Source organism: Hoplias malabaricus, chromosome X1 (genome assembly GCF_029633855.1).
Source record: "Hoplias malabaricus isolate fHopMal1 chromosome X1, fHopMal1.hap1, whole genome shotgun sequence".
NCBI lineage: Eukaryota > Metazoa > Chordata > Actinopteri > Characiformes > Erythrinidae > Hoplias > Hoplias malabaricus.
The window spans coordinates 2,598,880-2,611,065 of NC_089818.1; the positions used below are offsets into that span (position 1 = coordinate 2,598,880).

The 12,186-nt window shown below is 43.2% G+C and overlaps 1 protein-coding gene across 2 annotated transcripts in view; it reads right to left on the reverse strand.

The window, feature by feature from the left end:
* Positions 1-12,186, reverse strand: part of LOC136675509 (bromodomain and WD repeat-containing protein 3-like) — a 51,657-nt gene that overhangs the window by 12,626 nt on the left and 26,845 nt on the right. For both annotated transcript variants that reach the window (XM_066652067.1, XM_066652066.1), the window contains exons 19-34: positions 8,100-8,267; positions 7,681-7,864; positions 7,346-7,436; positions 6,981-7,106; positions 6,259-6,326; positions 4,509-4,728; positions 4,097-4,213; positions 3,903-4,010; positions 3,359-3,483; positions 2,959-3,041; positions 2,581-2,692; positions 2,450-2,511; positions 1,223-1,378; positions 658-778; positions 312-437; positions 143-212 (exon numbers count right to left, since the gene is read on the reverse strand). In XM_066652067.1, the coding sequence (XP_066508164.1) occupies positions 143-212; positions 312-437; positions 658-778; positions 1,223-1,378; positions 2,450-2,511; positions 2,581-2,692; positions 2,959-3,041; positions 3,359-3,483; positions 3,903-4,010; positions 4,097-4,213; positions 4,509-4,728; positions 6,259-6,326; positions 6,981-7,106; positions 7,346-7,436; positions 7,681-7,864; positions 8,100-8,267 (1,937 nt within the window). The remainder of the gene's footprint in view (positions 1-142; positions 213-311; positions 438-657; positions 779-1,222; positions 1,379-2,449; positions 2,512-2,580; positions 2,693-2,958; positions 3,042-3,358; positions 3,484-3,902; positions 4,011-4,096; positions 4,214-4,508; positions 4,729-6,258; positions 6,327-6,980; positions 7,107-7,345; positions 7,437-7,680; positions 7,865-8,099; positions 8,268-12,186) is intronic.

Consider the following 12,186-nt stretch of genomic DNA (forward strand, 5'->3'; position numbering starts at 1 on the left):
AAACTGAAGGAAGAGCACCAGGAGGTAAAACTCTAGAACAAGAAAGCATGTATCAGACTGGAGTGCAATCCAAGTTCTAACAATGTTTAATCCGGTTTACATTTAAAATTGCTCCAGGGTAACAATTCACAACACAGCTCACCTCATCCTCGCTGTACTCCATGTTTTCCACTGCGTTGTAGATCTCCATGATATCTATGCAGTGTGGTTTACTTAAAACAAAAAAAAAGAAAAAGAAAAAAAAAAAAAGTAAAAAGGAATGAAAATCTAATTTATTCATAAAACACAAAACATTTCACCAACAGACCAACCTGATGAACTTTAAAAGAACATCTGTGATAAGTTTGGCTGAATGTGCAATCTTGCTTTGTGGCTCGTTGAAGGTCTTCGCATTGTAATAAATTAATTTTGTGTCCCAAATCAGTGCCGAAAGTCTCCTGTGGACAAACAAAACTCAATAAATAAAACTAATAATAATTCAGTAGTTTTCCTCACGAAGGGAATTCACTTGTTTTATTAGTTAAAATTCAAAACAGCACTTAACCATATTGCACAGGGTAAGCGGGCAGAGTGGGGTTTTACCAGCTGACTGAAGTGGAAGCGTGTGTGTGTTGGAACAGGTGTGTGAAGTGTGAGTGAGTTTGTGTGAAGTGTGACCTGTAGAAGTTGTTCTGGAGTCTCAGACGGATGGTGCCCAGGTCAGTGGGGAAGGCAATTACTGTGCAGTATGTCGGGTACTGAGTCAGATCCACAGGTCCGGAGAATGGGGCAGTGATATCTGTAACACATTTACATACTGCTCTCTCAACAGATAACCAACAAACAAATATTATTTGGTAAAGGCATAATGGAGGAGAAAAAAAATAAATTTAACATCCTGATTTTAAAAGGCCATGCCAGAAATAGTTGATGCACTGCAGTGCGACAGTCTTTGGTTGAGTCATTCAAGCATCTATTTCAAAAGCTGCACAGGTCCGAGATATCTCACAAAAAATAAATAAATAAAATAAAATCAGCAATAACAATACTACATTCACTGCCCATTATCCACAACAGTCATTCTGTCTGCACGCTGAGGGTCCTGACAGTTTAAGAAAAGGGGGAAATGGGGCTAACAAAGTATAACAATAGATGGACTATAGGCTATCTGTGACCAGAGGGACAGTGGAGCTGAGAGAGTGGAGAAATAAGGAAGAGGTGTCCTTAGTCTGGTCACACATACCCACGGTGATGAGCTGGTCAATTCCTGTGATTATGCGAGCACTTTCCTCTTCTCGACTTCTCTGTCCCCATTCACCCTCTCGGGGTTTATACAGAATATCGTTCATCTCTTCATCCGTCACTGCTACAGAAGCACCGTCACACTCTGGCTGCTGAGCTGCAGAACCCAGACATGAACAAAAAAAAAGAAAAGCAGTAGAGGGAAAGGGTGCTGTTACAAACAAAAGTACTTCTATTGTACAATGTTGTAAATAATTTTTCTTACACTCTCTTCCTCACAAACTCTGCTAGATAATTCAATACAACCACCTTGGTGCCTTTGTATAATGTAATTATCATGAGGCGTGTTTGTTCCAGCAATTTGGGCCAAGCTGAAGACAGACTGGTTGACTCCAACACAAGAGTGGATATCCTGTATAATGCTAACATTTGTATGCTGATATCCAAAGGGTTAAGTACCTTCAGAGTTCGCCATCTCTCAGTATGCAAATGTTTGAATGATACCATTTTAGGGTCTGTTTTGGGGGTCGGTTAGACTGATTGATCCTCGCCACACCTCCTAAATTACCATAGCATTGTGCTTTTCTCAAAAGGGTTTTGTACACAGTTTTGAGATTTGTTTTAAGAAGAGACCTGTGCACACCCAATAAACCTAATTTTCTCTCTACTTTTTGAGTCTTCTCTTCTAATTTCAAAAAACAACAACTTCCAGCGACGAAAGCAAGAACAAAAGAACAAATGTAAAAGACAACAACTATTTCTCAACACAAAGTGTCCTTCATTCATTCATAGTCTGTAATCCCTTATCCAGCTCAGGGTCACAATGGGTCCGGAGCCTATCCAGGAATCACACCCTGGAGGGGGTGCCAGTCCTTCGTAGGGTGACACACACACAGTCAATCACACTCTCACACTTAGGGACACTTCTGAGTAGCGAATCCACCTACCAACACGTGTTTTTGGACCATAGGGAGAAACTGGACCACCTGGAGAAAACCCATGTGGACAGGGAAAACACACCGAACTCCTCACAGAGAGTCACCCGGAGCGGGGCTTGAACCCCACAACCCCAGGACTCTGGAGTGTGACAGCAATACTACCTGTTGTGCCACTGTGCTGCCCTCAGACTGGCAAGACGCACATTATTAGCCTGTCCACAAATTAAAAACACCCAGATAAGACTCGTCATATGTAAAAAGTAAAACCAATCACATTAATTTTTTTTTACCATTTTCTGGAATGGCCTCAATGTCCCATGGGCTGAGTTTCTCCGTCTCTCCATTGTCCCACCTGCACAGAGACCACCACTTCACAAACCTTGTCCAAACACATAAATAAAAGCAGTGAATAAATACATACTTGACTTTGAAGCATTGGAAGTGGCTGTCAGGATACTCTGGCTGATATGGCTCCTGACAAACTATGGTCCCAAACCACCAGGCGTCATCAATCACTGACCGGAACCGATTGTCTAAAATAAACAACAAACAAACAACATGATTCTCTAAACACAGTACACTACTGATGGGGTCAGCAGCAAAATAAATAAATGAAAACAACAACAACAACAACATGGACCCACAGTTAGTTTAGTTAAAACTAGCTGAATTAGTCTGAAATACAGTTATGAAACACGTAAACAGTGGCATTGGGTCTGTGTCTATTTATTTATTACTTGTTCACTTGGTAGAGATTAATGAGAGTATAATCTTTAAAGGAAGAAGTTTGCTGGCATACTTGGTCTCCAAACCCTGTTGCGAGCCTCGTCATAACTTTGACGGAGAACGAGAAAGTCAATGACATCCGGCATATCATGATACCTGCAAAAACAACCACATCACACACAAGACTCGCTGATCTTCTACAGCAGTAAGGAGACAAAGGTAGTGAATAATGTTTATCAGGGCATTAATGTACCTCATATCTAACCCCAGCTTTAGACATTAGTTCAATATGGATTCAGTGTGTTTAATAACAGAACTGTTCCAGTGTACCTGAAATGAGCTCACTGTGTAAATTGATTAATATAATACAATTGTATTGTTCAGATCATTTTTTCAATATCACTGGTCAAGCTTATCAACCTTACAAGCAGCTGAAATTAAACATTAGCACATGCTAAACACTTAAATCTTACTTCACAGAGAAAGACTTGTCTGTAAGATTTCCAGTTCCAGGGTCGATGAGCGCCAGCTTCAAACAGCAGAGAGTTGGAGGACATACCTCGTACTTGATTCCAGTTATTTTAACAAACTCTTGGTCCTGGAAAAAACACCAAAAAACCCAAAACACCACACTTAAAACCTCCAAATCTGCTTTTACTGCAGTTTATACACTGTTCGACTTTTCTAGAAACAGGTATTGTCTAGTTCCTGTACATTTTTCCTGATCTTCTCGAGGATGGGTCTATTATTATATTCCTACTGCTGAAGGATTTGCATTAAGTTTTGGGGAAGATTAAACTCACAGCTCAGAATCAAATCTTGTAGCAGATATGCAACCTGATTCAAAGTTAAGAAAACTTTGACAGGAAGCTTGTAATTAAGGAAGGACTTAAATAGATTTTTGCAGATTTTTGTTTTTACTGGTGAAATTTTTGTAAAATGTAAAGACAAAACAAATAGGCTTGTTTTCTCCAGATTAAACCTGAACTGTTGAGTAAATTCTGATGATGCACTGACTCTGAGCTCTATCTTCTTCCACGGCTGTTTGTCCGGGTTGATCGGGTACAGATTATTCCTGCAAACAGCATCTACGTATGCCTCATGACCCTGGCGGAAATAGACCACCTACAGAAAACAACACAAAAACATTTAAACATGCAGCTTTTAGATGAAAGCAGAACACAGCAAGGATGATGCAACTGAAAACAAACCTCGTCTCCCATCTGAGGGACGAAGGGGGACTTCCGAGGATAGATGTCAGTGATCCAGAGCGAGGGACGAAACTCGATGGACACTTCTCTGTTTATAGATGGCCTTGATTTTGTACACTGTAAATTTCAGAAATGGAAACATGTTAAAGAGATTCAGCTAAAGTAAACAAACAATCAAATTAACATTAATTAAACATTGTAAACAAAATTAAATTTACAGCATATTTAAAACCAAACAAATCTATCCTTCCATCAGTTCTCTATTTGCACCAGTCTCATAAAAATATTCTGTCTGTACACCACACAAAACAGAACACCACCACCTACAAATATGCACAACACAGCAACAATAAACGCCACACAACACTACCCACAGCCCAACAGCTCTTACAGGGCAATCAACACCATTCACCTTCTGCACTTTGCTTTTTACTTTCTTCTTCTGTTTGGAAGGGGAGCTTTTGGTTGTTTCTTCATCCTGTGTTTGCTCAGTTTGTTCCTCCTCTGCAGTGTTCTCTTCCTCCTCCTCCGAGCTGCTGATTTGTCTGCAAGCTCGTCTCCGAGAAGACAATCCTGGATTAACTGTGATTCCAGCATCCGCTGTCCAATCAGAGTACTCACTGGAGGAGCGGCTTTAATCAGGTACATATCAGTCATTATTAGTGCCATTTAGAGATCATCTATCAAACATATACAGGGGTTGGACAATGAAACTGAAACACCAACGTCATTTTAGTGTGGGAGGTTTCATGGCTAAATTGGAGCAGCCTGGTGGCCAATCTTCATTAATTGCACATTGCACCAGTAAGAGCAGAATGTGAAGGGTTAATTAGCAGAGGGTAAGAGCACAGTTTTGCTCAAAATATTGCAATGCACACAACATTATGGGTGACACACCAGAGTTCAAAAGTGGACAAATTGTTGGTGCACGTCTTGCTGGTGCATCTGTGACCAAGACAACAAGTCTTTGTGATGTATCAAGAGCCACGGTGTCCAGGGTAATGTCAGCATACCACCAAGAAGGACGAAACACATCCAACAGGATTAACAGTGGATGCAAGAGGAAGCTGTCTGAGAGGGATGTTCGGGTGCTGACCTGGATTGTATCCAAAAATCATAAAACCACAGCTGCCCAAATCACGGCAGAATTAAATGTGCACCTCAACTCTCCTGTTTCCACAAGAAATGTCCGTGGGGAGCTCCACAGGGTCAATATACACGGCCGGGCTGCTATAGCTAAATCTTTGGTCACTCATGCCAATGCCAAACGTCGGTTTCAATGGTGCAAGGAGTGCAAATCTTGGGCTGTGGACAATGTGAAACATGTATTGTTCTCTGATGAGTCCACCTTTGCTGTTTTCCCCACATCCGGGAGAGTTACGGTGTGGAGAAGCCCCAAAGAAGCGTACCACCCAGATTGTTGCATGTCCACAGTGAAGCATGGGGGTGGATCAGTGATGGTTTGGGCTGCCATATCATGGCATTACCTTGGCCCAATACTTGTGCTAGATGGGCGCATCACTGCCAAGGACTACCGAACCATTCTAGAGGACCATGTGTATCCAATGGTTCAAACATTGTATCCTGAAGGTGGTGCTGTGTATCAGGACGACAGTGCACCAATACACACAGCGAGACTGGTGAAAGACTGGTTTGATGAACACGAAAGTGAAGTTGAACATCTCCAATGGCCTGCACAGTCACCAGATCTAAATATTATTGAGCCACTTTGGGGTGTTTTGGAGGAGCGAGTCAGGAAACGTTTTCCTCCACCAGCATCACGTAGAGACCTGGCCACTATCCTGCAAGTAGAATGGCTTCAAATCCCTCTGACCACTTTGCAGGACTTGTATATTTCATTCCCAAGACAAATTGATGCTGTATGGTGTAGGGCCGCAAAAGGAGGCTACTAATATATTATAAATATACTAATAAATTATTGTGGTCTAAAACCAGGTGTTTCAGTTTCATTGTCCAACCTCTGCGTGTATATATAATATATACATTTGTTTTCTCGTGTACATCCTTGTAGAACACAATACATTAATCACAATTTAAATTTGAATTCTCTTAAGTTTAAATTATGCAATTAGACATTTTATTAGTCCCATATCAGTGCAGTACACCTAAAACGTATCTCAAAACAGTGCCGTGTGATTTACCTTGAGCTGTCACTTCTCCACTCTTCATCATTTGAAGAGTCCCCTTCACTGCCATCCTCTTCATTATTCTAAGCAGATCACAAACATCACTGACAAACAGCAAAAACACTCAGAACAGTACAGTCTCTCACCTCTCAGACATTTTAGAAGAACCCTATACTTTAATCTACGCTCATGAAAATAAAAGTGCCATTTCTACTGCTGAGTGCCTTGCTGTGCCTTTGTTGCCAACACTGAATTTTCCAGATAAGGGCATTATAGGATTTGTTTTCTTATTATTCATTCTCTGCGCAACACCATAAAAAATTTTTCTGGTCCCTGTTCTATCAGCACTGAATCTGTATGGAGTCTGCATGAGTGAAAAAGGCAGATCCTTCACTGATGCCATGTGTCTCAACCTTTCATGAGCTCTAGTCTGCTAGAACTGAGTGGTTCTGCTAAAACCTTCTCAAAGTACGAGCACTGCTATTTTATAGTCTGTGTTCTATTGTTATATTGTAAATCTACTCAATGTGTTTTTATTAAAATATTTTGTATGAAATCTGCTTTAGAAACAAGTTTAAACAAGTGTGTGCTGTAGAAACTCAGTATAAACAATGCCTGAGTATTTAGTGCATCTTTAAAACATGCCTGAACTACATTTCAGAATTCATGGATTCCTGACTATAAATACAAAGAGAGTAAGTGGGTGAATGAGTGTGTATAGTGGATGTGTGTTGTACCTCTGAAGATGCCGTCTCCTCACCCTCCTCACAGGAGAAATCTATAAAATCCTCCACACTGTCTCCACTCTGCACACGCCTTCGCAGGCCACGCTTACTACACACCCCCTCATCATCAGAGTCATCCTACACACCGAAGAATTGCTAGTTCATATATAATTTATATTAAAATTAGCAATAAACTGTGGTAGAAATGTTCAGTGTTACAGAATTATCCCATAGTGGATAAGTTGCAAAAGCAGTGAAGGCCAACAGCCAAAGTTTAGATCTGAACCAAAAACATGCTTTTCTTAAAATCCTAGCTAGTAGCTGCATGTTATTGTCTCACAACAGCTCCAGAAGAAAGCAGTGGAGGAGAGGTTTACCCTGAAAGTGCTGTTTGTAATTCTGCGTTTCTTAGAATTGTAGAGAATAATCTCCTCTTCTCCCTTCGCTAAACGGTAAGATTCCTGAGCCCTGAAACACAGAAATTCGTCGTCACTATAAGACACCACACAAATTTTTAATTACAGGATGGATGGAATGAGTACAAATACAAAGAAAACAGCAACAGTGTTAATAAAAATCCAACTACAAATAAAAGAAAGAACATAAATCATAGTCATCTATCTATCTATCACCTGGGGAGGTTTAAACCCCCCCTGGGTTTTAGGTTCTTACATTACAAACATAAGAACATGATTGTGTGGGAAGTTCTGACCTGTATGCGCTGTGCGAGAGTTCTGGAACCACAACTCTGTGTCTCCAGGCCTGCAGGTCTCGCTCTGTGGCAATCTGACTGCGGGGGGCATTTTGGTGCATCTGTCGAACTCCCTCCACCTGCCCACTGCGCCGCAAACCCACATTCGGGGGAGACTGAACCTCCATACGCTCGCTCACAGACACTATACCCACACACACACACAAAAAACATTATACCGCATATAAAACGAAACAGCTACCATTTTTGACCTCAAGAGAAACTGCAGAACCGACACCAGCAGCGGAGGGCACACAGGTCTAACAGTAAATCTGAGTCTGATGTGCAGCTACTGCCTCAGCAGGAAATGGAACTTCCAAGTAAATATTTGCAGTGCATCAGATATTCTACTGTTGACTGTTGATTTTGGGAACCTTTACCTCTCCTTGGAGTTCCTGGACCTGCAACTACAGCAGGTTCTCCAATCAGTCTGTCCTGCTGTTCCTGCAGCTGTCGGATTGCATCATCTAGAACACTGCGGCGAACCTGAGGATCCTCACCTTCAGCAGACTGCTGACTGATTACCTGCTCCACCACCTCTCCATCACCTACACACATAACAGGAACAGAGAGTCACATAGTCTGAAGCCCCTGAAAATGACCTTCACAGTCATTAAAGAACAGATATGGACCACTCATTAGTCAGGGAACAACAGAGAGTTCTGAACAACATTATGACGTCTAAAACCTTAAACATTTTGTTGATTGTTTTTTGACATATATCCATAAACTTTAAGAAAAGAAAAAAATACATTTAACAATCTTTCAGCTATCAACTCAGACATCCTCATTCAAATTAAAACAGAGACTGACCAATTAAATAAGTGGAGATATCTGGACAGAACAACAGAAAAATGCTGAGTTGGTTAAAAAGAAAAGGGGTAAACTTATTTTTGTAATACCCCATAAACATTTTTAAAGTCTGTTAGCTCTTACTTAGGCAAAGATTCTAATTTCAGTTCTTTGTGGCTGTCTTCCTTTAAAAACAACACAGAGCCAGCAAAACTGAGCACAACCTCAGCTCTCTAGGTATCAGCTACTACACAGAGATTAACAGTGATAATAAAAAGAAGAAAATTCAAAGCAGAAATACTGAGATAACACCCCAAGCAGACGTTGCACTGGTCAATGGAGGAGTAACTTAATCTGACCTGGTGTTCTACACCCAGATATCTGGCACTCTACTCTTCTGGCGGACCATAAAAATGACAAAATGTGTGGAAATAAATCTATTAGACTACTGTACTTGGACACCATGCCTAAATTTAACATCTATTTTTATAAACCTGGAACTATTATGATCCAGGGATCTGAATCAAATGTAATATTTTGAAAATATTTTCAGACTAAAGTCACTTGTTGAAGAAAACAAACCCAGTCAGCCTCCTGCATCACCATCCACTGCTTCTGCAGCAGCTGAAAGCTGAAATAATTCAACACAAAAGACACAGAGCTGAAAATTGGACTGAAGAAACTGGAAACCTGCTCCAGAGAGAAAATACGACTGTCAGAACTGATTTAAGAATTGCATCAAGAGAAGAGACAGATCATGACCTCACAGACCAGCTGCTAAAGGTGACAAAACATTAGGTTACTAGTGTAACCCCGGTTCTCTGATAGCACGATTGAGGTGTCTCACTACGGAATACTGCCCCCACCGTTTGTACCTCAGAAGCTCTATTACACTACGCGAGCAGCCCCTGTGCTGGCTGACAGCTGTGATGCTCGTGCACTGCACCCTGTATATAATACGGTGGCATGACATCATAAACTCATTCTAAAACAGGCACACCTCTTCCTCACATCATGCTCCAATGGGGGGGTGGGGTTCTGGTGAGACACCTCAGTCATGCTATCAGAACTGGGGTTACAGGACAAGCCTGTCCTGAACCTACCGTCAACCAGCTAGGCCTCAAAGGCTGGGACTCTTAATCTTTTCCTATAGTCCTTAATTTTATCTACATAACCATGCAGCGCTCTCACAGGACATAGCATATTCAGCTGCTGCTGGTCTGTCGAGGTAAATGGTGGAGGATTAAATGCCTGAAGCTCCACAGGGAGACAAAGTTGGATAACCATGGGTAAACATATTTTAGCACCCCCCTGCAAAAACTGCATATATGCGGAGCGTGCATTTCACTTACACTGACTGATGCCAGGGCTAGCAAAAGTCCACAGGTGAACAGGTTAATTGGAAACAGGTGAGTGTCATGATTGGGCATAAAGTGAGCATCCCTGAGGGGCTCAGTCATTCACAAGCAAGGATGGGCAAAGTTCACCACTTTGTGAACAACTGCATGAGCAAATCGTTCAACAGTTTAAGAACAATGTTTCTCAATGTACAATTGCAAGGAATTTAGGGATTTCATCATCTATAATCCATAATGTCATCAAACGATTCAGAGAATCTGGAGAAATCTCTGCAAGTAAGCAGCTAGGCTGAAAACCAACATTGAATGCCTGTGACCTTTGATCCCTCAGGCACTGCATTAAAACCCGACATCATTCTGTAATGGATATTACCAGAAAGGCTTAGGAACGCTTCAGAAAACCACTGTCAGTGAACACAGTTTGTCACTCCATCTAAAAGTACAAGTTAAAACTCTACCATGCAAAGCGAAAGCCATATATCAACAAGACCCAGAAACTGCGCCGGCAGAGACCCCGAACTGTTGAGCAACTGAAGTTCTACATAAAGTGAGAATAGGAAAGAATTCCACCTACAAAGCTTCAACAATTAGTATCCCTAGTTCCCAAACACACTGAGTGTTGTTAAAAGGAAAGTAACACAGTAGTAAACATATCCCTGTCCCAACTTTTTTGGAATGTGTTGCAGGCCTCAAATTCAAAATCTCCCATGGACCCACCACCTGTGGGAGAGATAGTAGTCCGGGTCTGGTGCATTGTGGATTGGGTGGCAGCCAGGGTTGAGGGCCCTGGCGTTCTGATCCTCGGTTACTGAAACTGGCTTTTGGAACATGGAACATAACCTCTCTGGGGGAAAAGAGTCCGAGCTGGTGCGCGAGGTCCAGAGTAGATATAGTTGGGTTTACCTCGACACACAGTATGGGCTCTGGAACCAATCTCCTTGAGAGGGGCTGGATGCTCTTTCACTCTTTCACTCTTGAGTGAAAGAGCATCCAGCCCCTCTCAAGGAGATTGGTTCCAGAGCCCATACTGTGTGTCGAGGTAAACCCAACTATATCTACTCTGGACCTCGTTGCCCAGGGTGAGAGACGTAAGGCAGGAGTGGGCTTACTCATAACCCCCCGGCTTAGCACCTGTACGTTGGGGTTTACCCCAGTGGACGAGAGGGTAATTTCCCTGCGCCTTCGGGTTGGGGAAAGGGCTCTGACTGTTGTTTGTGTTTATGCACCAAACAGCAGTTCTGAGTACCATGCCTTCTTGGGGACCCTAGAGGGGGTGCTGGAGAACACTCATTCTGGGGACTCCATTGTTCTGCTGGGGGACTTCAACGCTCACGTGGGTAATGACAGTGAGACCTGGAGGGGCGTGACTGGGAGGAATGGCCCCGCTGATCTGAACCCGAGTGGTGTTCAGTTATTGGATTTCTGTGCCCATCACAGTTTGTCCATTACGAACACCATGTTCGAGCATAAGGGTGTCCACGAGTACACCTGGCATCAGGATGCCCTAGGCTGCATGTTGATGATTGACTGTATAGTCTTATCATCGGACCTGTGGCCATATGTTCTGGACACTCGGGTGAAGAGAGGTGCTGAGCTGTCAACTGACCACCACCTGGTGGTGAGTTGGATCAGATGGCGGGGGAGGATGCAAGACAGACCTGGCAGGCCCAAACGTGTGCTGAGGGTTTGCTGGGAACGTTTGACGGAGAAACCTGTCAGAAAGATCTTCAACTCCCACGTTCGGCAGAGCTTCGACTGCATCCTGGGGGAGGCTGGTGACATTGAGTCTGAATGGGCCATGTTCCGGACCTCCATTGTTGAGGTGGCTGAACGGAGCTGTGGCTGCAAGGTTGTCGGTGCCTGTCAGGGTGGCATTCGGTGGTGGACACCCCGGGTGAGGGGGGCTGTCAACCTGAAGAAAGAGTCCTATCGAGCCTGGTTGGCTCGGGGGACTCCGGAAGCAGCCCAGCAGCTCGAGGTTTCGGCTGTCGCTGAGGCAAAAACGTGGGTGTAAGAGGAGTTCGGTGAGGACATGGAAAACAATTTTCGGTCGGCTCCGAGAAGTTTCTGGCAAAGCATCAGGTGACTCAGGAGGGGAAAGTGGTTTTCCACCAACACTGTATATGGTGGGGGTGGGGAACTCTTGACCTCGACTGGGGACGTCATTAGGCGGTGGAAGGAATACTTCAAGGATCTTCTCAATCCCACCAGCAAGTCTTCCGCAGAGGAAGCAGAGTTCGGGGACCCCGTGGGGTGGCTCCACCCCACGGGGGAATCCAATGCGGGTTCCACCCCGGTCGTGGAACACAGGTCCTGC